Genomic DNA, 27,962 nt, shown 5'->3' with positions numbered 1-27,962 from the left:
CCGGCACGCTCGCCCCTACGCTCCTCGTGTGCCTGCAAGACAGCGCCGAGGGAATATCCGGCCTTTCCTTTCATCCTGCATTCATGTGTGACATCAATCGTCAACATCTGCTCCTGCCAGGGCTCGCGCGCGCGCCGCGGACCTGCAGACGCATGGCTGGCTTTGACCTTGCGCGGCCGCCGCTTCCTCTTGAAGACGCCGCTGACATTTGAACTCCTCTGCAGACTCTTTGATCCGAGTCCAAGTCGGCAGGTGAGTCATCCACTTTTCCTGACAGGACGGAGGATGTTTACCAACACTTGAACGAGATTCCCACGAGTATCGCAGCGAAGGAGGTGGAGGAGGGGTGGTGCTGGTGGCTGCGTTTGGGTGGAGAGATAGACATGTGACAGGGAACGTGCAAGGCCATGCTCGGGGCGGGAGCGGCGAGAGGGGGGGTGGGGGGTGGAGAATCACATCCGCTAAGAGGAACCGGCTGACTGCAGGCGTGACTGGGCTTTGCGGGAACTGACAGCATGAAGAACTTTTCCTTCCTCCTCCTCCTCCTCCTCACAGTCTGGACGGCTGCGTCATGCAGCTGCCGAACCGGAACCACGGAGCGCAGAGTGCAGGTCAGCAGGTTCACTAATGAAAGGTTCCTGTTTTCCACTGTAAGACATGAAAATAAACCTCTTATGTTAGAAAACTACAGAAGATGATCGGATCTACGATAGAAAAGTTGAATCAATAAATCAAAGAATTATGCTCATTTTCCACATAAAAACCAGGATGATAATTCAGATTTTTTTCCCCCCACAACTTTTCTCAAAAAGTTGCTCTTATTCATAGGACCTCTCAAAAATTAGGTATATAAATTGGAAATTTAAATTTGAAAACAGAATTTTGACTTTTTATCTAATGCCCAGAACCAATTCCCAATTTAGACCCCCCCCCCCAGAATTTTTAATTTAATATTTTTCCCGTTTTGTTTAGAACTTTGTCTATAATTTTTTTATTTTGTCTTTAATTTTTCTATAATTTCCAGATTCTGCCTTTTCCTGTGAGAATATCCGTTTAATTTGGAATTTTGTTTCTCTTCTTTATGTTTACTGTTTTGCCTGCCTTTGTTGTTTTTCACCAAAAGTTTTTTTTTCCTAAAATTTTACCTATTATTTTATAATTTTTGCTCTAAATCAGATTTTTGATTGGAATTTTTTCCATTTAAATTTTGCGATTTTACATTTCTATTTCTAATTTAATGTTAGGGTTCACTTTTTTAATTGTGTTAAATTATGTTTAATGCCAAGATTAAATTTAATCTCTAAAATTCAATTGTTTTCACTTAAATTCTGTCTTTAAATTTCAAGCTTTCAAAGTTTGTTCTTTCAATTTTATAACTCACATTTTTTCAGTATTAGATCTCTCTTTAGAAAAAACTTTATTTTATTTTACCTTAATTATCAAAATGTTTGCTCTATCCTAGCATTATTTAGATTTAATAATCTAAATTAATGTTTTTTTCTTTCTTATTTATGATCTTGTGGCATTTCCCAGGGTTCAATTCTGGGCCCTATTTTGTTCATTTTATAAATGATTTATCTTGGAAAACTAATTACTTAATTTTGCCACTGGGACAGATCGAGTGTTTTAAAAGCCAGGTGAAGACGTTTTAGTAGTTTAATTGATCTAATTTTGCCTTTTACTGTGTTTTTCTTTGTTTTTATTGTCTTTTACTTTGTTTAGTCCGTAATACATGTGCGATGATTGTTTCTAGTTCATGTGTTTTTACCATTGCAAAGCCTTTGTGATTTTTATCTGAGAAAGGCGCTATAGAAATAAACATTTGCTTACTTGTGGTATGTTCATAGATTGTATAAAATACACACACCTAGTCCTAGACCCAAGCATTGTGTGAGAGCTGCAGTTTTCAGTCATGTTTCCATGTCTGATGCACCAATATGTGAACAAAATGACGTCACGGCAGGTCTGTGTGAGCCCAATCATGTTTTTTGTGTTTGTTGTTGATTTAAAGACGCACTCTGATCATTGCTTAATCAATTTTTAAATCGTTATCAGTCGTCTTTTAATTATGACGGTGCAGTTTTAATATGAAAACAAACTGTGTCATTTTCTACGACATAGTTTCTGCAGAGCAGCAGGAGTTCATTAGAAATTTTCCTCCAAGTTGCGGGTGGGGTGGGGCAACCCAGCTTCCATTTCCCATCACCCCTTTTGTTTACACGCTCTCTCGCTAGCTTACAGCCCTTCACACCTCCTAACCTAACATTACTGATGCAACAAAAACAGTGAGGAGTATTGGAGCTATCCAGCCGTACAGTTTTGATCCAGATTCCAGCTCAGACGAGGAGAACAAAGATATACGAAGATCTAATTGTCTGCAAGTGGATGCATCAGCAGGGAGCTTATGACCCACCCAGCATCATTTCTGTGTCACAAATACAAACTTTTTCCAACGGCATTTTTTCATCTGCTCCTGATTCACACTAATGTGAATAAAGAAATACTTTGAAATGTAATTTTCTTTACATATGTCCTCCACTATCAGAAAAAATGCTAAAAGAACATAAAACACAATTTTCATCAGAATGGGTCTTTAAGATTATAGTGTATTGAAAAAATGAATAGGATGAACACACTTTAATTAACTTTTATTTCTGGTGAATCTCGTTTCAGATCCCAGAAAAGTTTATTTATGTATTTATCTTTTTACACTGAAAAGAGTTCAAACACATGCTAATGTTCGATGCTCTGATATACAAAGGTGGTGGATTTCTTAGTCCATGTGGAACCGCTGCATCGCTTGATAGCACAGCGTGAAAAGCTGCCATCACGTTCAGCCAAACAGCGTTGAATAGGAGTAGATGGACAACTGGGCGCCTCAGAACACAGAGCTGGTGACTGGCTGCAGCCGCAGAACAATGCCGGCACACATGTGACGGCAGGGCGGCTGAAACACACACACACACATTATTGTCTTCTCCAGTGGGCAGGTCTTGTCTCTCACACAGAAAGTTCCCCCTTTAGCCTTTGTCTCCTCAAGCCGACTTAATTTTATTTCCAATTTTGGTTTTCTCCTTCGCGCGCAACCCCAGCATGCATGAGACCAGATTGAGGATGGAGGGGCAGTGCGGTTGGGGCAATGGTGGTTGTGGTGGTGGTGGTAGAGGGGTTTGAGAAAAAAAAACAAAAAAAAAGTTGGTCCAACTCCGGGAGCCAAAGAGGTCACAGGAACAACACCCAATCCCAGAGCGGTTCCCATGGAGACCAGAGTTGCAACGTACAATGAGGGTGAGAGAGTGATGAAAGAAAGGGAGAGGGGAAAATGGCGGGGGGGGGGCTGCAGGTTGTTGGCGTCAAGGTTCAGTTGCCGTGTACTTGTGGGAGAGTTGCTGTGTGTGTTTGGGTGGGCTTGGGGGACATTACAGAGTGGTTCCCACTTAAAATAGCAGTGGTGGTGGTGCCGTATGGCTTGACAGGACTGGAACGGTTCTCCACCTCCACCACTTTTCTGCCCTGCCCCCCCCCCCCCCCCCCCCCCCCCCGTTACAGCTAAGGATCTGGCGATGCAGAGCGAGTTGTGGAAGGACCAAAAAATGGCATTTCCACTTACAATAACTGGAGTGGAGCAATCAGAACAAACAGAAGGAAAGGCATTGGAGACGATCAAGCTGTCGACCTGAACGAAGGTCACTGACATCACCAGCATCGTAGCTGGTTGCACTTGAGCTTTCGGGTGGAGGTCATGGACGGTAGGTGAGACCGCATTCTGGCAATGTTTCTTGCTACTTCAACTTTCCTGTTATGTCAGGAAAAAGAAAACATCGCTGTCATGTCTGTGAGTCAACCCGATGCTTTTCCAAAGCCTCTTTCAAGGCCAGAGCTACAGGGGGACAGCTGCCCCCTGAGCAAAAAGCTTTGCCCGCCCCCCCCATTTTTGAGTCAAAACTTGTGTTGTTATTGATGAAGATAAAAAAAACATCAATAAAAGCTTCTTTAGGCATTGCAAATATTTAAAAGAAGCATTATATAAACAACACTTCGAAATTCATATTTCTGATCCCTCATTTGTAATGGCCTTCCATTCTTCTGTTCTCATTTGTCTTCCTTCCAAAGTTTTCTGCCCAAACATATAAAATCTTCTAAGTCTGTCACTGGCCTAACACAAATACATGATTTTTAATAAAAGCATAACTCTAAACCTAATAAATAAAGGAATATAAAGCTTTTCTTTTTAGTTTTATGAGTTTTCTTTTGAGCCTGTACCAAATAAAGTTATCAGCTATGTGTTTTTAACTTACCTCTGAGCTTGCAGTTTTTTTTTTTTATTGTGCAAGTAACTCTGGGACGTGAGACCTCAGGTAAAAGGGAAAACCATTATTTCGACAGTTGATAACTGTGATGCTATGGTAACACAGCTAAACCCACAAGAATCTGAGTGTTGAGCAAACCCCAAAAATACAGAAAATTTACAGTCACAGCCCCATTCACCCATTCAAACACACACATTCACACCAGAGGCAAAATGGGGGTTCGGTGCCTTGCCCAAACACACTTTGACACGTGGGCAGGCAAGGTAGGAATCAAACCTTTAAAGACTCCCCCTGATGAAAATTACCTTTTTGTTGTTTTTAGCATGCACTAGTAGCAGTTTACCTATAAACAGATAGGTGACGGGAAGTGGGGGTGGAGTGGCTCTTCATCAGTGAAGTCCACAACTCAAAGGGGGAATTTCTAATGAACTATTGCCGCTCTGCAGAAACAATGTCCTAGAAACAACAGTCTTTTTTGTTTTATGTTGGCATAAATATAATTAACAGACAACTGGGAATATATATCAAAAGATGATCAAAGTGGGACCTAAGCATTAAAGGAACAAAAAAATACCTTATAAAGATACAGAGACCAAATGACAAACATTTTTTGTTCACAGGAGCAAAAAGAGAAGCATCAATATTTATGTCTGAATTTAAATCACTAAAATGCATCGGATCAAAATGGAAAAAATGGAACCCCTGTCCAATTCCAACTCTGTACTGTGTACTCCAATGAATGCCTGCAGGTGCCCTATTGAGCAAAGCAGCAGTCAGCAGGCGTCAGTGTAATCTGACGCCATCTCCAACTTTTCCTGCAACCGGCAGCAATGTCGTCTCACAGCGAGCCAGCCGAGTGCAGCAGCACTTTGAAACCTCGAACGCCATTTTTGTTGCTGTGACGACTGCTCACGCAAAAAAGAATTCTTAGTCTTAGTCTCTAGAACATTTTAATAATCTTTTTCATGTTTGTATGTGGTCCAACTTTAATTGTAAAGACTCCTTGTGGTTAGAAACGGAGGTCTTTCAGACATTAAAAAGGAGAAAAAAAAGTGTTTAAAGCTGGGATTGTCACTAAAAGTATCACCAGTTTGCATCATCACCAACACACTCTGCTGGCATTTGTTGGCATGGTTCATGGCATGGTTCATGGCATGTTCCAGACGAGCGGCATGTCAGAACATAAATAGCCAGTATGTTCTCTGATGCTGTGAGCTGAACGGCGGTCAGTGTGTTCATAACCCCCAGCTGCAATGGCTAGTTAGCGTGTGTTCTGTGTATGCAGAAAATACATGAAAAACGCCTCCAGTGTATCTCCAGCTGTGATCAAATGGCAGAGAAAGTCCTGTAAAATGCGTAACCATACTGAAACAGTGGAAAATTATAGATTTCCCGCAAATTCCTTTGCATTTTCCAGAGTTCCCATTCAGCAATGTGTCACTTTTTTGGCATTTGCCTCCACTTTGACCAGCTTCCACAGCTCAGAGGTTTCCGCTAAGCTTACTCGGTCTCTGTACACGTATCTCTGTCATATCATTTTAAGTTTCCACTTATGCTACCATGGCAACGTCCCCATATTAGCAAGGTTTTAGAAGTTAAAGCAGGGGAAAGAAAAATGTATATGCTTCTCTGGTAGACTGTTTTAGTGGCACAGTGAAAGAGTGTCTGCCATGATCATGCCAAAGACTTTAAATATGAAATTTGATGCTCGCACAGTATATCAGGGGCTAACTCTAGGGGAGGTTAAATCGTCAAAGCAGTCCCTGACAGCTTTGACGACTGTGGGTCACAGCCTCCTTTGGATCAAACTAATTATGAAAGTCCGGCAGACCTAAATAGTTACCCCTTTAACACCAGAGATGTCGCCGCCGACATCTAACGGGATTAACGGGAATCAGCCACTCTGACATGGGAATAAAAACGGCAAATCATACCGGCTTTGCACCGATATGCAACACTTTACATTAGTAATGTGTTTCATAAGGGCACAAGGCCGCTTTTCTCCAAATCAGAACAATGGCGAAAACGGTTGAGAAGTTACGGTAGTCAAAGTATGTAAACACTGAAGCTACAGCTCAGACGTTAAAGGGTTAAATTAGATTGGAATTATGTAACATCTTGCAGTTAGAGCAGTAGCTTATTTAGGGCCAGTACTTCTTGGAATGCCAGCTTTTCCTCTGACCATTGTATATTGTTGAGGGCCTTCATTTCCCCACTATACCGTGTCTTCTGACATTTTGCCGTTTTTGGGATTTGTGCTTCAAATATTTTATTTATTTCTATACTTTAAATGCACAGAGTGTACATCACTTTCTTTATTTGGTATCGTTTGGTTTTGTTGCGGGCTGCACGGTGGCGCAGTTGCTAGTGCTCTTGCCTCACAGAGAGCTGGGTCCTTTCTGTCTGGAGTTTGCTTTTCCTCCCCCATGCATGCGCGGGTTTTCTCTGGGACCACCGGGTTCCTCCTGCAGTTCAAAAACATGCTTTATTGGTTGATTGGTGATTCTAAATTGTCCGCTGGGTATGAATGTGTGTGTGTGTGTGTGTGTGTGTGTGTGTGTGTGTGTGTGTGTGTGTGAGCGTGCGTGCGTGTGTGCGTGCGTGCGTGCGTGCGTGCGTGCGTGCGTGCGTGCGTGCGTGCGTGCGTGCGTGCGTGCGTGTGTGTGTGTGTGGCCCTGCAACGGACTGGCAACCTGTTCAGGGTGTACTTTGCCCAGCAGTAGCCAGGTTGGCTACAACTACCCCATGACCCAAAAAGGGATTCAGCAGGTTCTGAAGATAGATGGATGGTTTTTGATGGTTGGCTGGGTTGTCCAGTTTTATTCACACTGTTGTGCACCGCACCAGGGTTCACTTGCAAGACCCTGATTATCGGACAGAACAGAATCAACTTGCTTGAACCACAGCACAGCTCTCAGAAACATGAGAAACCATCTGGGCAAACAAACTCTTATGCCAACCAATCTGGATCCTTTGGTCACTGAAACTTTCCAATTAAAAGTTTAGGTTCAGGGTGACATTGATTCACTGTCTCTAGGACAGGGATGTGCTTAGAGCCACTTAGGGCAGCATTCCTGCTATTTTTCCAACACACCCTGATCTGGCATGTCCTGAATAGCTGGACACACCTGGTCCGGGTAACCAGCTATGAGTGAGGCAAGGAAATCTGGAAAACAGGCAAGCCTGGAGTTGCCCAACCCTGCTGTAGGTAACCTGAAAGTGTGCAGTTCTGGATCCTGTCAGTTTCAAGAACTTTGTTGCTATGTTCGCAACTAGCTTAGAGATACACATTCAAGGGGACACTTCCAATGAAAAGCTTATGTAAACGTGCATAAATGCTGACCCATTCAAAATTTTCACGTTCAGGTGTCGCTATGCACGTATTTGAGTCTGTTTTTGGTCTCTACATAAAAAATGCACGGCCAATGAACGCACTTTGAAAGTTAAACCATTTGAACTTTGACCAATCAGGGACACTGATTTGGTGGTGACCCATGGTAGTGTCCATTTCACTTCATGGAAGTGCCAACCATTTGAAAATTGATCATGAAGGAGAACTTAATAATTGCGGTCTGTGCCTGAGTGGAATTATACAACATCAAGTCTTTGATGTATCGGAACAGAGCTGTGCAAAAAAAAAGCGAAGATTTGCACCGCTTTAAAATTTCGCACCAAGCCTCTTCCAACTGTGAGTACATGCACCAGTATCGGGTAGCAACACCGTATGCTGAAACCGTTTTCAAGTATGCCCGTATGGCGATTTCTTGAACATAGGTCACAGGGGCAGCCGTGGCGCAGAGGTAGGGTGGTCGACCTCTGATGGGAAGATTGCAGGTGTGATTCTCACCTTGCCCGCGGCTGTATCGTGTCCTTGGAGGAGACACCAAACCCCACTTTGCCTCTGGTGTGAATGTGTGTATTAATGGGTGATTTGGGCTGTGACTGTAAAGCGCTTTGGGCCTTCGAGGAAGGTATAAAAGTGCAGAGGATGACCCACAAGGACTTAAAGTTGGGATGTTTCGGCCTCCACCACTTCGAGTTTCATAGTGTTTGTGGTCAACTTCTCAAACCAACCAAAGCCGAGTGTGGACTAGCTGCAGTGCCACTGTCACTCATCTAATTTTTCAGTAACTGGACTGGTTTCAACGCTTTCCTCGGGCCGGCCGTTTGACTTCCGCCAGTTTGGTCTCACTTTCCGGCCTCCTCTCCGGCTTGCGCCCTGTCTCGCCCCCTCGGTGTCTGTCCGTGGGTCTGTCGTTGTGCCCAGGTTTTTTGTAGTTGGCACGGTTCCTGTTTGTTTTCAGCCATTTTGGGGACTTGCAGTGCTCGTAACAAACTGCTTAAATGGCGTCCTCTTGCTTGCTTGCTTGCTTGCTCTCCCACTCTGTCTCCCTCTGCCTCCCCCTCCCTCTCCCTATCACTGGGCTTTGTGTATATAAAGTAGTGTCTGCGTGTGTCTGTGTGTGTTACAGAGAGGGGAACAACACTTCCAAATAAAAAGAAGATTGGATTCAGTGGGGGTGTCAGTTTAGGGATTGCAGTGCAAGAGAAAGAAGGAGGGGGGGGGTCTTTTGCCTGGAAAAAAATTAGGCAGAAAACACCAAGAATCGTGTTTCAGGGGCAAAAAAACTGGTGTAAGTGAAGAGAAAAGCAAGAAAGGAGGAGAGAGTGAAGGAGAGCAAGCAAGTTGGAGTGTGAGAATCGCTCCTGCCCTCTGTCTTCACACACTGCCGCCTGTGGATGTGTGTGCGTGCGCACCGCCTCTCCCTGCGCTCGCCCTCACACACACGCCGCCGCGCGCGCACACAACGACCGAAAGGGGGAGATAGGGGAGTGTGAGGGGAGAGGACACATCGCAGCAGAGATGCAGCGGGAGGTTTTCCGAGGTACGTTCTCTTGTCTGCTCGCCCTTCCTTCCATGAGAGCCGGAGAATCCGAGGCGGAATTCTGCGCTTTTTTCCTGCGTGTTGTTGTTCTGCTTCCCTCCGCTGCCGCGCGGTCGCTCCGGGCGTGAAGAGGAGGGAGAGGGGGAAAAAAAGGTTTTTATTTCACTCTGCGTGTGTCGGGGGTGTGAAGGTTGCTGCGTGCTTGTGTCTGTGTGTTGTGCGTTCGTGGAAGAGCGTTTCAGGAGTGCGTGCATTTCGGTCTGCGTGTGCCAGTAAGAGGCCTTGTCTCCCTCATCCTCCCCTCTGACGCACCACGCAGTTCTTTTTCAAGAGCGATGACTCGCTCTGAGATAGGGATGAAACTTTTAATTTATTAAAGCCGTCTGCGTCTGCGTGATTCACCGCAGGTGATGTTGTGTTGGGGCGCGCGCTAAAAACAGGCGTTAACGGGGTTTTTGTTTTTTTAATTTTTATTTTTATTTCTGTGGTGGGCATGACTCCCTTACCTGAGAACTTACCAATAACAACAGAGGAAGTGTGAGCTAAAAAAATATATAAAAAGTTGCTCTGTAGACTGGTAAATTATATCTGCCGGCTGGTTCTGTGTCTTTTTGTTGTTTTTGTTTTTTTTTCTGTCAGTTGTGGACTGCCCCGCTCGTCCTCCATTTTACCAGCCTTGTAGTTTCAGCAGCAGGCTGCAGTTTGTGATGTCCCTAACCCTGTTGCCTTAAGCCTGATTATTTTTCCAAAACAGCTGAGGCTCTGCTGCCAGCTACTTCACATTCCTCATTTTTAAGAATGCCAAGCTCCTGAGCTTTGACGTATAGAGCCTACGCCTGAGGGTCAGGGTCATAGGTCAAGCAAGAGAAGGTGTAGCTTCCCGCTTCTGTCTGTGACAAACAGGATACTAGAATAAAAAAAATATTTAAAAAAAAACACTTCTTAGGCCTTGTTTTTCTTGTAGAACACACTTGTTGCCTTATTCGAGTGAAATGAATGTGTACTTTATTTTCCGCACTATAGGGTGCACCGTCAGTGATTGGTCTATTTTTGAACTTATGTCATATATAAGGCGCACCAAGCTATAAGGTGCATTGAGAGAGACAAAATAGTCACAAAAAGTCCATCAGTAGGTCTATTATCTGCGTTCACAGTAATTCTAGAACTTGTTTGTGACACGCGACACGTTAGCCGGGTTTGGGTAATCCCAATACCTGTGACTCTCAACCTTGTAACATGTAAAAAAATAAATAAAAATAAAGTGATGCTGCCAAAACAAACTGTGACCATGCTAACTCCCAACCTTGTAAGTAACACGTAAAAAAACAGACCACTATGCTACGCTACGCACCTTGCTAGTAACATGTAATTTAAAAAAAACATCTAACACCACTACATGTTAACCACATTACCCTCTTTAGCCACCGAACCTTGTTTGCAACTCGTAAACAAACTTATACAGCTAAAACAAACATTACTGTGACGCCGCTAACTCCCAACCTTGCAAGTAACACGTAAAAAAACAGACAGAGGTCGTTTCCGATTTCCTTCACTACTCGCTATATAGAGCACTATGTAGTGCGTTCGCCGTTTTGTAGTGCTGTCCAAATCTACAATTCCAAAATTGAGTGGCCTAGAAATTTCCCAGAAGTCTCTGCCAAAAACCAGTGTGCATCGATGCTCACTAGATCGGCGAATATAGACCACAATGCATTGCGTCGGAACAATTTTTACCAAATTAATTTGTTTGAATGTATTTTTTTAATAAACCATCAACGTTTTCATCTTCAAAAGACAGTGGACTCATAAATGATTGTCGCAAAACGCTCACATCAATTCGATTTTAACTTTGTGAAATCGATGACGTCATATCTGCTGTTTAAAAAACAAAAGTAGTGAGCATGGTGTCCAAATTGTTTTAAAATTCAGGGCACTTAATACTGCCACACTATATATTTTTTTAGTAGGTAGGGGTCAGGGTGGGACTTCGGACATAGCCTGATACTGCTACATGTTAGCCACGTTAGCATTTTCACAACACCTGTAACTCCTAACCTAGTTTGCATCATGTAAAAAAACAGACTGACACTGCTAAACTAAACTTCATTGGAACTATGCTAACTTGCATTGTTGTTTGTAATACGGAAATAAACAGACTGATATAATGCTACAGTTTAGACATGTCTAAAGGTGCTAGCATATTCAAAATAACTGTAGCTCCCAATCCTGTTAATACTAGGAATGTCAAATAGTTGCGTTAATCTCGATTAATTAATTACTCACAAATTAGCATGTTATTTTTTTTATTGCGTTAATCTTATTTTTAATCTAACTATTGTCGTGTTCTGACATAAAACAAAGGTCCAACTTGCATGAATGTTTTATCTGAACTCGGCTGAAAACGCATTTTACATTGCTCCCGTTGCAGGTCTTGATGTCCGTTTACGCATTACTGCTGTGATGTTGGCAATGTGCCACTTTGTAGTTCCATACAAAACTAACGCAAACAACCCCACAACGCCTCAACTATTACTCTATTATGTAAGGTATAAAGGCCCTACAAGGTGTTATCATAAATTAACGGGGTATGCGGAGGACTGATTGCATCAGATGGTATACTGTGGAATAATGTATGTTAACATATGTATTATAGTATTAATAGGCGGTTTGTGGTCAATATTGTTTGGATTGCTCATACTTTATATGTTAAATTAGAGCAGTCTAGACCTGATGTTTTGATCTTGTGTTTTTCTTTTTCTTTATTGTTCAAGATTTTAAAAAAATCATTGTTGGTATAAGAATAAAGATTGGAAGTCTGTTATAGTAAGAAAACATCATAAAGCCAGTTTTTAGTTGTAATTTGATTTTTTACTGCGACTTATTGTCACAAAATGTAACAAAAACACCTCAGAAACAGAGTTTTGCAGCAAATATTAAGTTAAAAATATCTGCCATAACAATAGATTAATTAGATTAATTACAGGTCACGATCAATTAATAGAACAAAAAAATATGTGCATAACAGCACTATCTACAGCATTTAAAAAACCAGACTGATACCGCTAAATGAAAAGTTAGCATGACTACGCTAAAGTGCAAAAAAACAGTCTGACACACCTACACGTTAGAAGCAAGCGCTAACAGCGTTAGAGTATTTTCTTTTAAAAATACTTTTAACTCCCGACAATTTTTGCAACACAAACAAAATTCAGATTGAACCCAGAAAAAAAGCATTACTGTGACTACATTAGCTCCCAAAGCTGTTAGTAACACGTAAAAAAAACGAAGTTTGTCAAAGCTACATGTTAGCCACATAAGCGTAATTACAATAGCATCCAACCTTGTTTGCTACTCATAAAAAATCAAACTAATACAGCTAAAACAAATGTTACCGTGACTGCGCTAACTCTCAGCCTTGTTACTAACCTAACAAAAATACAGTCTGGTACCGCTATGCATTAGGAGCATTAGCATATTTGCAATTTGCAAACACATCCAACCTTGTTTACAACACGTAAAGGAAAAACACATTGACAGAGTGCTTGGTTCCTCTCAAAATCCCTGCGACCCCAGTAAGCTCAACCAGGATTTAATCCATATATTAGGTGCTCCAGATGATAATGCGCAGTCGTTTGGTGAGACTTAAGTGCGCCTTGTAGCGTGGAAAATACGGTAATAATAATTCAGGAAGGCTTGCAGATGTTTTCATCCACAATGTTGCTGAATGCTTCTATGCTGCTTTGGCTGAGTGTAAACTTTGATTTGGGATGGCAATGCCAAACAAATAAACAAAAACGTTTAGCTGTCTCTTGCCTGGAGGGGAATTATGGGAATTTGGTGCTGTGCTGAGAGCTAACGGAGCGTGGAGAGGCGGCGGTTTTTCGACATGTTGGTGTGTGGCCTTACATTCGAACGCACCGCAACAGGGCCGTTTATATGTGAGGCCAGAGCAGGCGGTCAGTCACACTGAGGGAGATCAGAAAGACGAGGAAGACCATAAAAACTGAACACAATATAGACACCCCCCCCCCTCTCTACGCACACACTCTCTTCCCGTGCCACCTCAGCCACCACAACCACTCCCTGACCGATACCAGCCTCGCCCCCCCCCCTCCTTCCCCTCCTTCCCCCTCTATCCCATCTGGCTGGCTCCAGCATGCTCTCCTGGCCTGAGGGTTGTGGAGAGTTCAGTAGCGGCTGCTCAACAATGACCCCCCCCCACACACACACGCCCACACCCATTTACACACCCACAATCTCATATGTACACACACACACACATGCAAACTGCTGCCTACATAGCTGGGCCCTTCTCGTTGGCCCTCAGTAGAGAGAAAGCTAAGCTAACACCTCCTTCTTCTCAAATGCTACTTGCTAGCTCCTCGTGTGTGTTTTTCTTCCTGATTCCTATCTCACAGTTATTGCAGCCCTTTAACACAAGTTTGTTTGTCTTTTATGTAAAGAAAAAGAAAAAAAAAAGCATCTGTCCTCCCCCCGTTTGACCTGCAGCTTAGCCTGCTAGCTCACTGCAGCTCCGTGAGGGATACCTTCATGCTTGTTCACTGTCTGTGACGGACAGGAGGCATGGAAGGAAGCTCAGGTCCAGACGCCAGCTGAAGGTTTTTCACACGCATGCAGCACACAGCAGGTGATTGTGCGTGTCAGACATGTTCTCACGGCTGGAACGCCTCTGTTTGGTTTAGGCGAGGGTGGTGCCTTGTCAGAGCGTTCTGGAAGCAGGACATGATGCTCGCCTCGAATTCCAGGCGGTTGTCGGCTCTCGTCTCACACGAGCTCAACTTGACATTAAAGACTTTTCCTTGCCGGAGCTGTTACTGTGAAATTGGATCCAGCATCCAGTTTGGAGGAGTTTTTGGGTTTTATAATTCATCAAACTCTATAAGGTGCTGCAGTTTATATCCATAAAGCACTTCCTTTCTATCTTTACAATAAATGTAAAAATAAAAATGCTTAAAATCGAATGTATTTCTGGAGAATAATTGCATTTCCGTACCTCTTAGAAAATGCAAATCACAATAATCAGCAGCTGAATTACTGGAGCAGTCGCCTGTTTAAAGATCCACTCCGATGAAAATTGTCTTGTTTTTTTTAACATGTTCTTGTAGCATTTTTATGACAATGGAGGACATGTATGAAGAAGATTAAGCTTAAACTTGCATTTCTATGCATTTATATATTCAAGTTGCTGTGAATCAGGAGCAGACGAAAGTAATGCTATTTAAACAAGAGGGAATTTGTGATCATGTATGTTTTGTTTTCCATGTCTGATATGGCGTCTGGCTCAGAACTGCAGACATTGCTCGCCATTTTTGTTGCACCGAAAATATTAGGTTGGGGTTGTTAGGAGCTGTAGGCTAGCGGGAGAAAGTGTAAACAAAGGGATGATGGGGTATGGGGGCAGGCTTACTCTCTGCCAACAGTCCCGCCCACAACTCAGAGGTGAATTTCTAATGATTTACTGCCGCTCTGGAGCAACTATGTCCTAGAAAACGACACAGGTTTTATAATTTTGGCTAAAAAGGTGGTCTGAGTGGGAGTTTGAAACTTTCCAGTCTTATTTCTTTCATAATGCTTCACATTTAGTCAATTTAAAGCACAATTAAAATCAAATTTGCTGTAATCCTGTCATTAATTGTTACTTATAGGATGTAAAACTGTTCAGCTGTACGTCTCAGCTCAGGCTTCTGTTTGGAAAGCCCTGAATCAAAATATGTTTGGCTCCAGCGTCGCTTCCTTTGAGAGGCGAGAAGACCAAAAAAAAAGGGTTATGGAGTCCTAACAGCAATTTGTCTGTCAGTTTCAAGAGGCATAAACAGATTGCTCAACGTCTGGTTCAAGGCCTTGAGCACAAACTCTTCTGCTGTCCTGCCTTCTGTTGTGAAAGTCGACTGGAGGAGCCTGGCTTTTTCTCCCCGACTGGTTAGAAGTGACCATCGCAAAACCGTTGTTCCAACCAAACCAAACCAAAACAAAAGCTATCATGTGTACAATGGGGTGTGAGGAAGAAAAGGAGACTCCTTTTCCTATTTGAACTGTTTTGACAGGTTTTTTTTTTTGCAGAAATCTGACAACGGCTCCCTTCTATTTGTCATCAGATTTGGAGCACAAATTCAATCAGCTCTCGCCGAAGAGTCTGCAAAATGAAAGTGCTTGGCGTTTTATTTACATGCATCCAGCTTGTAATCTGTCCTGCACCAGCTGAGCACCTGCTCACATTGCATTCTTTTTTTTATTTTTTTTATTTTGCAGAGCAGCAAGCTGAAATAGATGCACCCTTTTGCAGACCAGCCACCACATTTATTTGTTGCAGAGCATCCTGTTGTGGATGCGCCCGCAGAATTGTGATCTCGCCCAAAGGGCCTCGTGGTCACATGTGTCGAGTTGCACCGACAGCTTAACGCCCGGATCCGCTAGTTTGCGCAGACGAGGCGGGGAGCGCTTCCTCCACGCGTCGCCCCGTCGTCGTGTGTGCCTGCACACGAACTTGGCAAATCTAAATGCGCGTTAGAAAGCCGCCTGTCACAGTCGGACGGCGTGTCGTGCTGCCTCTGACTGTGCAGCGTCTGCGTGCGTCACAGGGAGATGAAGACTAAGAGCGAGTGGGCGTCGTACGCATCTTCCTGTCCGCGGAACAGGCATCAGATGAGAAATTTTTAGCGCCGTCTCGCTGTTTCCCGCCTACTTGTGGCAGGCTGGCTCCTGCCGTGAGGGATTTCCTACCAACGTCTATTGCACAGCAGAAGCGAGGGACAATAAAAGCCCTCATGAAGTCACAGCCAAACACTAAAAGCCCGGTGAGACGGGAATCTTCGCTCCGTCCCTGCGTGGATTTCAAACGGCTCGTCTGAGCGGCGCCTCAAAGACGCTTGTGTTCACCCTTTGTTGGCTGCACCATCCCGCCAGCTGGAGTCCGGCCGCGGCGGGCCGCGCTGCACTCCGGTTCACCTTTCACTTCTGAATATCTTTCACAAAAAGGGCAAGCTCATATTGAACCACTTTGCTTCTGTGAGCACACGTCTGTGCATGGAGGTGCAGTTGGTGCTCGACTGTTCCTGTTCCTGTGCTCTCCTCACTCACAAACCCTCACTCTTTTTCTCTCCCTCCGTCACCCTTTCATTCCCCCCACCACCACTTCTCTCCCTCCTCTTTCCTCTGCAATAACAGTGCTGACCTAGTTTCTGCCTGTTCAGGGCCGCCTGTGGAATTTTACAGCGGCCTGCCTTCCTGGCCGCTTTGCAGCTGGAAAATGACGGCAGAAAAGCATGACTGAGTATTTTTTTCTTCTTCTTTTTTTCGGTTTGTTTGTTTCTCGTCCAGTCGCATCATTCTGTGCCCCCCTCCGCTCTCGTCATTAGCCGCCCCGGCTTCAACACACAGACCCGGTTTGAGAAGCAAACAGCTGCACGCGCCGCCTCCTCATGGGATCCCGCCGCAGCGCTTCATGCACCGACATACCAGTCAAATTAGAATGTAAATGAGAAGAGTCTGTCACTCATCTCCTGCAGCTTAGCCGAGATCACACCAGATGCAAGGAGATGAAAAACACCCCTTCTCTGGGCACATGCGAACACTCTCCCTCCCTTCTTCCCTCCACCTTCTCAGACAATCACGCCTGGTGCATCTTAGACCGACAGCGGTCTCGCTCAGAACTGCTTCTCTTAAGCGTGTTTTAGGGCCGAACTCGGAGGGAATCTTGATTAAATCTGAGCATCTTCCAATCAGGCGCAGGGATTGTTGTGTCATCGTCGAGTGAGATGGATCCGTGGAATGCGTTCCTGAAAGCTCGGCTTCGGCACGCTGAAATCGAAACCAGCACCGCCGCAGAGTCGTTCCTTCCCCCTGCCCTTTTGCTCACCAGTCCTGATGATGGGAAATTACAGTGGAGAAAATAAGTATTTGAACCCTTGGGGGTGTTGTAGGTTTGCCCACCATCTGTAATCTTAATGGGAGGTTCATTTGAACAGTAAAAGATAGAAAATCACAAGAATTAATAGACATTTATTTGCATTCCATTGAGGGGAAAAAAGTATTTGAACACCTTTGCTGGAAAGACTTAGTACTTATTAGCAGCACAGAGGTGAGGTGTGTCTTATAGTTAGTTGGTTATCAGGTTCTTGCACATATTTTTTGGTCCACTCTCCTTTGCTAATGACTTCTAAATCATTAAGATTTGGTGGCTGCTGCTTAGCAACTCTGAGCTTCAACTCTTAGCATAGGTTTTCTATAGGATTGATGTCCACTCCGTGACCTTGATATGCTTCTTCTTCATCCATTCCTTGGTCGCCTTTTGGGTCGTTAACCCATCCACGACCCATTTTGAACCTCTTGGTGAGCTCCGTCCATCCTCCCATCCACTAGCCCTGTGCAGAGAAACACTCCCAAAGCATAATGTTTCCACCTCCATGCTTGACAGCAGTTGATGCAATAAAGCTCAGTCTCATCTGACCACAGCACCGTCTCCCAAACACTCTAAATCAGAGGTGTGCACATTTTTGCGCAGAAGGCCATATTTAAGGAGGGCCAAAGACTCGGCCTGCATTCTTTGAAAGCTTATAATAACATTAAATGCAAATAAACTATTTAGTTAAATAAGTTCCATATTATTCACAATTAAATGCTGACTGTAAACATCTAAATTTAAATTATGAGAGCAGAAGCAAAGAAACAAATCTGTTCTTGTTGTTCTGCCCTTTAGGGTCTGAAGGTCAAATAGCATACGTTGTTGCCTCTGGTTTACTATGCCTTATAACTGTAATTCAGCCAATCCCCATTAAAGAAGTACTGGCTCTTAGAAAGTGCAGGGGTCTACATTTTATTGATTTTAATGACAGGAACCTGCAGAAGCAATTTGAATGCGGGCTACATTAGCCCTACGGGCCTGGCTTTGGACATGCCTGCTCTAAATCATGAAAGCGCTCATTGGCAAACTTAAGGTGGATCTCCACATGAGCCTTTCCTAAGCAGGGGGGACTTTACAAGGACTGCAAGACATTTAGCCACTGTGGCATAAAGTATTCCCAATGGTTGTCATGGTGACTCTGGTTCCAGCTGCTTTTAGATCATCCATCCTGTCTGTTTTAGGCCCCCTTCACTGGAGATGAGAATTTCACCTCTGAGCTGTGGTCAGGACTGTAAGGGGAGCGTGAGCCTGTCCCCATATCCCATCATCCCTTTGTTTACGCTCTCTCCCGTTTGCTTATGTGGTTTGTCACTGTTCTCATGATCACGGAAACCCCACCAGGTGAGATCGTGTCCGGAGCCCCAGACCTATAGGTCCATTGATGGTCATGTTGGCACAGTGGCACCAACAGTTGTCACCTTAACCTCCAGCTTCTTGCTTCCTTTTTTTGTAGTCCTTTCTGGTCTTGTTCAGGTCTACAATTTTTCCCTTCAATCAACTAAAAGCTCTTTAGTCTCTTGTGTTGGAGAGTTTGGAGTCTGTGGACAGGTGCCTTTTCTACGGGTGAATAGTTCAGGCAGGTTTCTTCTATTCAGGCCACAGGTTGATAAGAAGAGTGTAACCCTGGATAGTCCGTCTGCGGTACATCTTCCTTTTGTCGCGTGGAGAGTCCGCCTAGGACCGTCAGTTAGTTTACATCACCTCTATTGCGTGTCCAGTCTGTCCCCCCTCCTCTCCTGGCTTCCCAGAGGAAGGGTTTGTCCTGCCACCCCTATGTCAAGCAGTTCATCCAAAACTTTGCCAATCAGGCCCCATGCCCTCTTTTTCCTCACTGAGTCCATGTAAAACACCTGTTTTGTGTCATATATTATGTTTTTTTGTACTTCAAAAATTCAACTTTCATCGTCCCTGAAGAAAATGTGAAGTGTTTACATTCAATATCATATGTGCATTAAATATAAAATAAAATTTTATACATTTTGATTTTGCAAGTATGACAAAGGTTTTTATTTTGAAACCCGGGACTGTTTTTCCAACTTTTGGCCACAAAATTGACGCGTCAACGGACTGAAATAGAAGTCCTGCGTAAAGCTTGCATTGTGTTGCAGAGGGACGGGCGTCAGACATAATGGAGGCGACGTAAACACTCCGATTGATCAATTAACGTCCTCATTTTTTGTGTGAGTGGAGACGGACACAACTGGTCTGTGTAAACTAGAACTCTTATTGGTTACTAGGGGATCAAGTACGTATTGCCCTCGATGAAATGCAAATAAATTTATATAAATTCTTTTTTTTAATTTAGGTTGTAATTTGCTATTTCTCATTGTTCAAATGAACTATTAGGATGTCAGTTTCTCTTCAGATGGGCAAAGCTAAATCAAGTGATCAAATATATATTTTGATATTTTGTTGCTTGTGCAAAGTTCTTAGAAAACAATGAGTTTGTTGTTTCTAGCTAAACTGAAAGTTTCTCTTCTGCCGTTTTGTTGCAGATTGTGGGAGCAGGTCATGGTGTCCAGTGAAAAGGTGTGGGACCCCCATCATGCGGGCCATATTCCATCACATCTAAGTGAACGGCACCTGGCTCCTAGCCCTTCTCCCCCCTCCAACCCCGCACTTATTGCACCTAAGGGCGCCACGATCCACCAGCGTCGCTGGCCGTCCCCTGCGTCTTCCCTGTCGCCGCCTTCGGTGGCTTTCAGTGGCGCTCATTCTGCTCAAGTCTACAAGGCGGAACGAGGACGACACGGGCCCCTCCACTGTGCCCAAGAGGAAGAAGAGCAGCTGGACATGAAGGGGAAAAGACTCCGCGGAGAGGCCACCATGGAAGACAAGCTGGAGGACGTGGGCGATGGACCCAAAAATGCAAAAATCACTCTAAGCTTCCCGCTTAGTGCAGCCCCCCTCCCGACATCTCTGACCTCACCAAACCACTGTCACGGCTCTTCCTCGTCTTCCTCTTCCCCTCACCGGCGGCGACCATCCTCCAAGAGCTCAGACAAGGGGGTGCTGTGGAAACTGGATGCCACCATGGACGTAAAGCACAGACCCTTTAAGCCCCCGAGACACGACAGCTCTCCGTCCTCCTCTCCCTCCTCCTCCTCGTCCCCCATGACTGTTCCGGCGTTTACCAGAAAGGACATAAAATCACCCCCTCCCCTTAAGTGCTCCAAAATCAATTCAGAGACACAGATTCACAGGTCACCCCCGCGGTCCTCCAGTGGGCTGTTAGGGGGTTGTTTTCCTGGAGATGGATGGGATGAGAGGCAGAGAGTGACCAACGGGACCGTCTCGCCCTCCCAGACCGCTCAGATTCTCTTCAGCCTGGGCACGCCAGCCTATCCGAGGGGGGAGGCAGAGAGGAAAGAGAAGCTGACTGGGAGGCCAGCTGGGAAAGCGGGAAGTCCCCATGGGCCCAGCCTCCATCCGCCCACCCTCCAACTCCCTCCTCCCTTACCCCCTCCGCCTCCCCCACCATCCGAGGGTTTGACCGCGCCGCCACACTCTTCCTCCTATTCTCCTACCAACAGCCTGAAGCCGGAGTTGATTTGCGGAGTCTGCCACCGGCTGTTCAGCTCGGCGTCCTCCCTCACGGTCCACATGAGGCTGCATCGCGGCAGCCGTGGCCTCAGCTGCCAATACTGTGGGAAAGTTTTCATCCACAGCAAGAGACTGCATTCCCACGAGGCCTCCTGCAGGCTGCCCGGCCTGTCCTCCGGCAGCCTGCGCCCTCCTCTTACCGTAAAGCCAAAAGAAGAACCTCTGGAGGAGGGCGAGGTGAGAGTGGAGGGGGGAGTGATCGTGGAACAGGGAGGCAGCAGTGAGGCACGGCCCGGGAAGAAAGTGAGGAGCCTCCTGGCTCGTATCCAAGGTGATGATGCAGCAGGCGCGGAGCGGCTGGCTGGCGACGAGAGCCATTTTGTGAAGGTGGTGGATGGCACCGTCATTTACTTCTGCTCCGTGTGCGAGCGCTCCTACATGACTTTATCCAGCCTGAAGCGTCATTCCAACGTGCACTCGTGGCGCCGCAAATACCCGTGCCACTACTGCGACAAGGTCTTCGCCTTGGCCGAGTACCGCACAAAGCACGAGGTGTGGCACACGGGGGAGAGGCGGTACCAGTGCATCTTCTGCTGGGATGCTTTCGCCACCTACTACAACCTGAAAACACACCAGAAGACGATTCACGGGATCAATCCCAGCCTCATCTCCAGTGAAAAAACAGCCAACGGGGGCTATAAGCAGAAAGCCAACGCCCTCAAGCTTTACCGCCTTCTTCCCATGCGCTCTCAGAAGAGACCCTACAAGACCTACAGTGACAGCTTACACAACGGGCTTCTACTGCCCTCAGCTGAAGCCTCTGCCCTCTCTCTGCCCGGCCTGGGTTGTCCTTTAAGCCCAGGAGAACTACAGAGCCTCATCGCCGGGGCCTCGCATCAGACCCTAAAGCCTGATCCAGATGCTTTTCCTGACGGTTTCCATGTTTCCATCGCTGCTGACCACTCCCCGCTAACGTCCCTCCCCCAAGCGAACGTGCCCCAAGTTAGAAGAGAGGAATGCGAGGTACTAGAGTCAGAGTCAGAGCAAGGGAAAGGCGTTAGCAGCTACAGACCGTCGAACAGCACCAAAACCAAAAGCGTCAAAAGTAGCAGAGTTACAGAAGCGAGCATGCCCTCTGTGATCACGTACGGCCACACGAAACCCTCCGTCATAGTTCACGGCACCGCAGTGTCATCCTCTGTTATTGTGCATAGCAACCAGGTGACCTCAGGGAGTGAAAAAAGTCCTGTGAGCAGCCCGTCCCCCGAAACAGAAAGCAGCCAGGCTGCACTTAAAGCAGGTCCTCGGTCAAACAAAAAGCAAAGGCACAGCGCAGATAATCATAGGAAGAGGTCAAGAGAGGGTTCAGACACACGAGACGAGGGTTCTTCAAGAGACAGGCGGGAGGCAGAGACAGGCCGATTAGTTCACAAAACACGCAAGTCCCACAGCAAGAGTAGCATTTCCATCTCAAAGCAGCTGTCGGCATCTGCGGGGTCACAGGTCAGAGAGGCAGGGTCGCTGTGTCAGATCACTGTGCGCATCGGGGAGGAGGCCATCGTGAAGCGCAGCATCTCCGAGACAGACCTGAGGAGAGACAAGGGCCTCTCCCCTCCGAAAACCAAACGGAGCGAAACGGCTTCTGGAGCCAAGGAGCCACGCCCGGCTCACTCGCACCACCACCACAACAAACACCGCCTTCAGAGCAAAGCCAGCCTGGACCAAGAGAGGAATAAAAATGCAGGAGACTGTGAAGAGGACGAGGAGGAAGAGGAGGAGGAGGGCAGACAAAAGAGCCCCAAACCTCCTGACCGGGTGAGGGAGTACTTCTTCCGTAAAGAGGTGCGTGAGCAGGACAGCGACAATGACACCGAGGATAATTTATGGCGACCCTACTACTCCTACAAGCCTAAGAGGAAGGCCCAAGCACATCTACAGAGAGTAAAGAGCTGGCAACGGAAACTCAAGTACAAGCGTTCCATCCGACTGAAGAAGAGAGCAGAGAGACTTAAGAGCCTTCTGAGTAAACAAACCAAGAAGTTACAGGACGAGGAAGAGGACCGGCCGACCGAAGAGGCTGAGAGATCGTCAACAGCTAGCAGAGACGAGAAGGAAGAAAAGCAGAAAGAAGCTCCTCTGAAGGAGAACAGTAAAGATGCAGAAAAGCCGGTCAAAGAGGACCCTCCCCAGCTGCACCCTCCAAAGCCTTCTCTGTCTACCTCAGCGCCACCTGCAGGAATCAAAAGGCGACCTTGGTCTAACGGGAACGCGGCCGAGTGCAGCACGTGTGGCCGCTGGTTTTCCAGCCCTCGTAAAAGGGACAAGCACGAACTCAACCACCTGCTGGAGTTCGTTTGCCTCTTCTGTCGAGCCACTTTTCCCTCAAGGGACAAATTGGAGGACCACCAGAGAGCCCAGCATCCGAAGCCGACCGATCCGTCCTCCGGGCCTCCGAAAGGGGAACACTTTCTTGGGGGCGGGGTCAAATCGGCAACCGAGACTGCAAAATATGATGAAGACAGAGGGGGGAACGTTCGCTTGGCGGGGAGTCCGAGTCGCCTGAGCAGAAGAGCCTTGTCTCGACACACCTGTCCTCAGTGCTACAAGGTGTGCAAGACGTCTTCGGCTCTAACTCGGCATATCCGCCGCCATGAGCTGAGCAGCTCTCCAGAGAGAGAAAATGATGAGTCCGAGCCAAAGACATCTCAGACGTTTTCCAACTCTCTCTGTAAAGATTCAGATAAAGGACAGATTCCCAGCGCGCTCTCTGTTTCAGTTATCAGCTATTCTGCACAAGAGCAGCATAGCGATGCTTTGACATCCCAGAAACGTGAAAATCAGCTTTCAGATCACCTAAAGTCAGATCCCTGTGAAAAAAACAAAACAACAGAACTCAAAACAACAGAACCATCAACTCCAGAGAGAGAGCTGAGACCAAACACCTCAGACCCGGCGACTGAAATCCCAGTTAACCTCTCCCCCTCCAAACCTGAGGTCACCCCTGCCACCCTCCAGAGTGTGCTGGTCATGAACGGCCCAGACTGTCTCGACTACCGCACCCCCAGCAAAAAGACCCTCGACAGCCAGGCCCACAGAGCGCCCAGCCCTGTGCAGCTGACACCCTCCAGCATCTCCCCGAATGTGCCTGTGACATCACAAACCAGAATAACCACTGCTGCTCCTCCAGTTTCCATGACAACCCCTCTCATCTCTAAAGGGGGATTCATGAGACGGGATGGGGTCATTATGGAGAGTGAGAAGCAGAGCAGGAGTGGTGCATTACTGCACGCAACTTACACAGAATCCCCTCTGGTTCCAGATTTCAGAGCGCAAGCTTTGTCCAGGAGTCCATCTCCCACTGAAGCACAAGACCTTACTATGTCCTCTATGCTAGCTCGAGAGAGGGATCTAGAGAGGCAAAGGGAGGCGGAGAAGGAGCTGGAGAGACAGAGGGAACGAGAGAAAGTCATTGAGAAAGAACGAGAGAAAGAGGTAGAGAGGTCTCAACAAATTGCTAGAGTTGCTCACACCCCACAGAACCAAAGTGCGCTCTTGGTCCCCAAAGAGGAGCCCCTTAGCCCCATTCCATCTCCCCAACACATCCCCACTCAAACCACTATGAATGGACCCTCTTCACACAGGCACACTCCCAAGTCCCCCTGCCGGTCCCCTTCGACTGCTGGACTGTTGGCGCGAGCGAGTCGCCAGGTTCACACCGGTTCACAAGGACTCGACAGGCTCACACAACCCATCGGAGCAGCTGGCGGCGGGGACCGCCCCTCTGCCCACGCTCTGCTTCTCCCCAGAGCTCCCCAGCTTCCCCAGCCAGACAACCAGGACACTGTTTCTCTGAGAGACCCCCAGCAAAGGGATGCCACGCCGGTTGGATATACTTCCCAGGACTACCCTCTGCCCCTGATAGTGCCGGACAATTACCACCCTGGGAAGAAGCACGAGGAAAACCTCCTCATGTCTTCCTATCCACCGGGGGCACTTCCCTTTGGCCCCCTGGGAAAAGTGATAGGGCCTAATGGCGGCGACTTGGCCAAGCTGCCATTCTATCCCGACCCCTACCAGCTGCTCTATGCGCCCCACCTCCTGGCCTACCCGTACAACCTGGCAGCGCTTCCTGTTGCTCTGAACATGATGGGGCCTCGGGGCGACAAGGTGGAGCCTCTGCCCTTCCTCCCTGCCATCTTCAACTACGCCGCCACCGGTGGGACCTACATGGGCGCAGCCCCCCACCCTCTTATGGCAAACCCCAGCCTCTACAGCGGCAGCAGCGGCAGCAGCAAAAAGCAACAAGACGGCGCCGGCAGCAAACAGTAGGACATCGTATGCACTAAAAAAAAAAAAAAAGGAGAAAAGATGAAAGCTTTTTGCCTGGGAATGGAAGGGGTGCATGCTCACTTCGCTTGCACAGTTAGCTCCGCCCCTCCCTTTCTATCCTACGGACCCAGGCATTACAGGAGTAAATGTGAAGGGAGGAGAAGGAGCAAAGAAATGGCGTGGAGAATACCCTCTTATCTTTACTCCAGCTTTCTTTCTCCACATCTTTCCTGTCTTCCTGTAGTGTGTTGCAGTTCTAGAGCTTGAGTAACCTTCCTCTCCGACTCATTATATTATCTGTAATATAAGAATAACAACTGCTAACAGGGTTTGTGTTTTGTGACCAATTAGTTCAGTCTCCTTCCCTTTATAGTCACCGCGTAAACGAGGACGGGCGCGGTTTGGGGTGTGGGATAAAGGAACATCCAATGACTCCAAATTAGCGTATTTTTGTATGGGCCAGAGCGAATGCAGGTGCATCCTGCTGTTATACTGTCTGTGATAGTGCTAATATGAGCGTGCACACGTGCAGGGATGTGTGCGCGCTGGGGCGGGCGTGGAGCGCGAACGTCCGGATCATTCCGTGTGATCATTCCGAGGCTAGCGTAGGTCCACACACGGAGACTAGCGCTTCAGCTACCATCCGTGGAAGTCGAGGCCGGACGTAAAGTGTGTAACAGTGACAGATCCACTCCCGTTTTTTGTTTTGGTTTGTTTATGTCGTCAGACCTGTCGGATCTGCATTCCCAATAGTTTGTACTTTCTGTGTGCAAAACGCTAGCTCAAAGGGGACATATGTAGCTGCTGTGGATATGTAGCTGGCCACTGGGTATGAGGTTTAAGGCTGGTAGACCGTTGCACTTCCATTTTTCATCTCATTTCCTTAAAATAAAAAAAATAAAAATTACAAAAAAAAGGAAGAAAGACCAGTCAGCCTTCATTTGTTTAGCTGTTTCCCTCTTTGTTTAGAAGAGAACAAGAGCCCGTCTCCTCAAGCCAGGAAGACGAGGCCGCATCAAAGGCGCAAAATAAAACACGGATTCAGGGTTTTGACCTAATCCTGACCCCAGACGAGGACTTTATGGGCACAAAACCGTTCAATCAACAAACAGAAAAGGCACTTTGGGGGGAAGAAATGAAATCACAGCTTAAAGAGATGAGCAATGACGAAAAAGTCTGATCTCTTTTCTCTTCCTTGTGTCATATTTAAGAGAGAAAAATAAACATACAAACATAGGAAGCGGCTGAGCTTAGCAGCCAAAGTGGCGGACTGAAACTGCTCAGACCCCGCCCCCCTCATGCAGGGGCCTTTTTTTTTGTTTCTGTTACATGTAACGTTATCTTTTCACGTTTGTTTTTACTTAAACGATGTTGTTGTTTATGTCGTTTAGCCCTCTTACCGGATGGAAGTGATTTCAGCGGGGGGGAGGGGGGAACTTCAAGAATATGAATGTAAATTTAGTTGCGAGGTTTAATGAAGTACAGTTGCATTAATGGTAGAGTTGGTTTCAGTTCCTGCTTTTTTTTTTCTTCTTTTCATTTCTTTTGACTCAAATAACTTGTTAAAGAACAGTATAACGTCTGGTATGCATATATACAGTAGTCCTAGGAATATGTCAGTAAACTTGGGTTCTGTATCCACAAAAGCATGAGAAACACTTGCTTCCTAACCATTTATTTTTACTTCAGCGAATCTGGCACAGCTATTGTTTTCTGTCTTCATTTTTTTATTTTTAAATCTTCCATATCTCCATTAGGATCTGCTTTAATCACCACAGGCTACTCTTTTGTAGAGAAAAATTAGGAGCTGGTATATTTTCCCCTTTAGCTCCTCCTAAGAACACGTGAGGCGGCGTGCGTATCATGGTCAGGGGGCTTGGTCGCCGTTGAGACGTGGTGTGCCTGACCTTAGAGGCCCCCCTTTGTGTGTGGTTACAAGCCTTTTGCGTGCTTGAGTGCATGTGAGTGACTGTAAGAAAAACCAAAATAATTTCAGCAGAGCATCCCTTGACAGTACATGAGCCACGTATGTGTTTTGGGGGGTTACTTGCTTTCTTTCTTTCTTTCTTTTTTCATGATTATTTTCACCCTTAACCTTCAATGTAAGAAAGCCTTGCTGTGTCACAGTAACTCAAGCGACTCCCGTCATATATTTTGGACCATTTCTTATGCCATATGTCGCCATCATGGTTGTCATAAAAACCAAAAAAGCATGCAAATGAACATATTGTGGTGACTGGGACTGGAATCTGGTGGTAACATCCAACTATTTACTGTACGTTTTAGTTCAAAAATGAATGTGCCTCTGCTTTGATATTTAAATAATTGTCTATTCAAATGGGGGGGAAAACCAGATTTCAGCTGTTAAGGTGCCTTGTTTTGGCATAAGAAATTTGAAAATCAAATGCGATTTTTGTTTTGTTTTTATTTTTTCCTTGGAAAAATGACTTGGAGTTAGAGTCCATGGCTTTGTTTGCTATGAAGCTGTTAATAGATATAGGAGTGTGGCTAAACTGTTTTTTGGTATTGTGTACATGTCTAGGATAATACTGTGCCATATAGAACCCACAGAATATGTTAATGTTATTTTTCAGAGATGTTTTAATGTTGCCTGATGACTTTGTCTTTAGATTTGATACAAAGGCTTGTAGCCACAGCTCTCCCAAAGTCTGTAGTGTCCTTTTCAGCATTTTTCTTGTCGCCCCCCCCCCCCCCTCCTCTACACACACACACACGTTTATGTCTCCCCTTCTTTCTCTTTGCTGCAATCAAACAAAATAAAGTATTAACCTGATGACCCAATGAACTCAGCTGTTGTCTGATCTTATTTTTTTTAATCATGTCTAATTTTTAGAACTTGTTTTGATATAAAATGTCTTTAAATTGGTGGAATATGTTTTTAATTTTAGTGTAGTTTAATTACCTGCAATACTTTGCTTAACCCTTTTAAGCTAAAAGATTGATGTGAAAGAA

At 46.0% G+C, this 27,962-nt stretch overlaps 1 protein-coding gene across 6 annotated transcripts; it reads left to right on the top strand.

Annotated features, from left to right (window-relative positions):
* The first annotated feature begins 106 nt into the window (after window positions 1-106).
* zbtb4 (zinc finger and BTB domain containing 4) lies at window positions 107-27,795 on the top strand. Of its 6 annotated transcripts, none has more exons than XM_078936212.1 (2): window positions 107-252; window positions 19,613-27,795. In XM_078936212.1, exon 2 carries the CDS (start codon window positions 19,629-19,631, stop codon window positions 24,987-24,989), a length of 5,361 nt encoding a protein of 1,786 aa, XP_078792338.1. In that variant the 5' UTR covers window positions 107-252; window positions 19,613-19,628; the 3' UTR covers window positions 24,990-27,795. The 6 variants fall into 6 exon arrangements, with proteins under 6 accessions (XP_078792338.1, XP_078792339.1, XP_078792337.1 ...); XM_078936213.1 differs by lacking the exon at window positions 107-252 and adding an exon at window positions 468-611; XM_078936211.1 differs by lacking the exon at window positions 107-252 and adding an exon at window positions 3,363-3,749.
* The last annotated feature ends 167 nt before the right edge of the window (window positions 27,796-27,962 follow it).

The sequence above is a fragment of the Oryzias latipes genome, chromosome 18 (assembly GCF_053564925.1).
Source record: "Oryzias latipes strain Hd-rR chromosome 18, Olatipes_Hd-rR_3.1".
Lineage (NCBI taxonomy): Eukaryota > Metazoa > Chordata > Actinopteri > Beloniformes > Adrianichthyidae > Oryzias > Oryzias latipes.
This window is presented reverse-complemented; position numbering and strand designations above follow the sequence as displayed.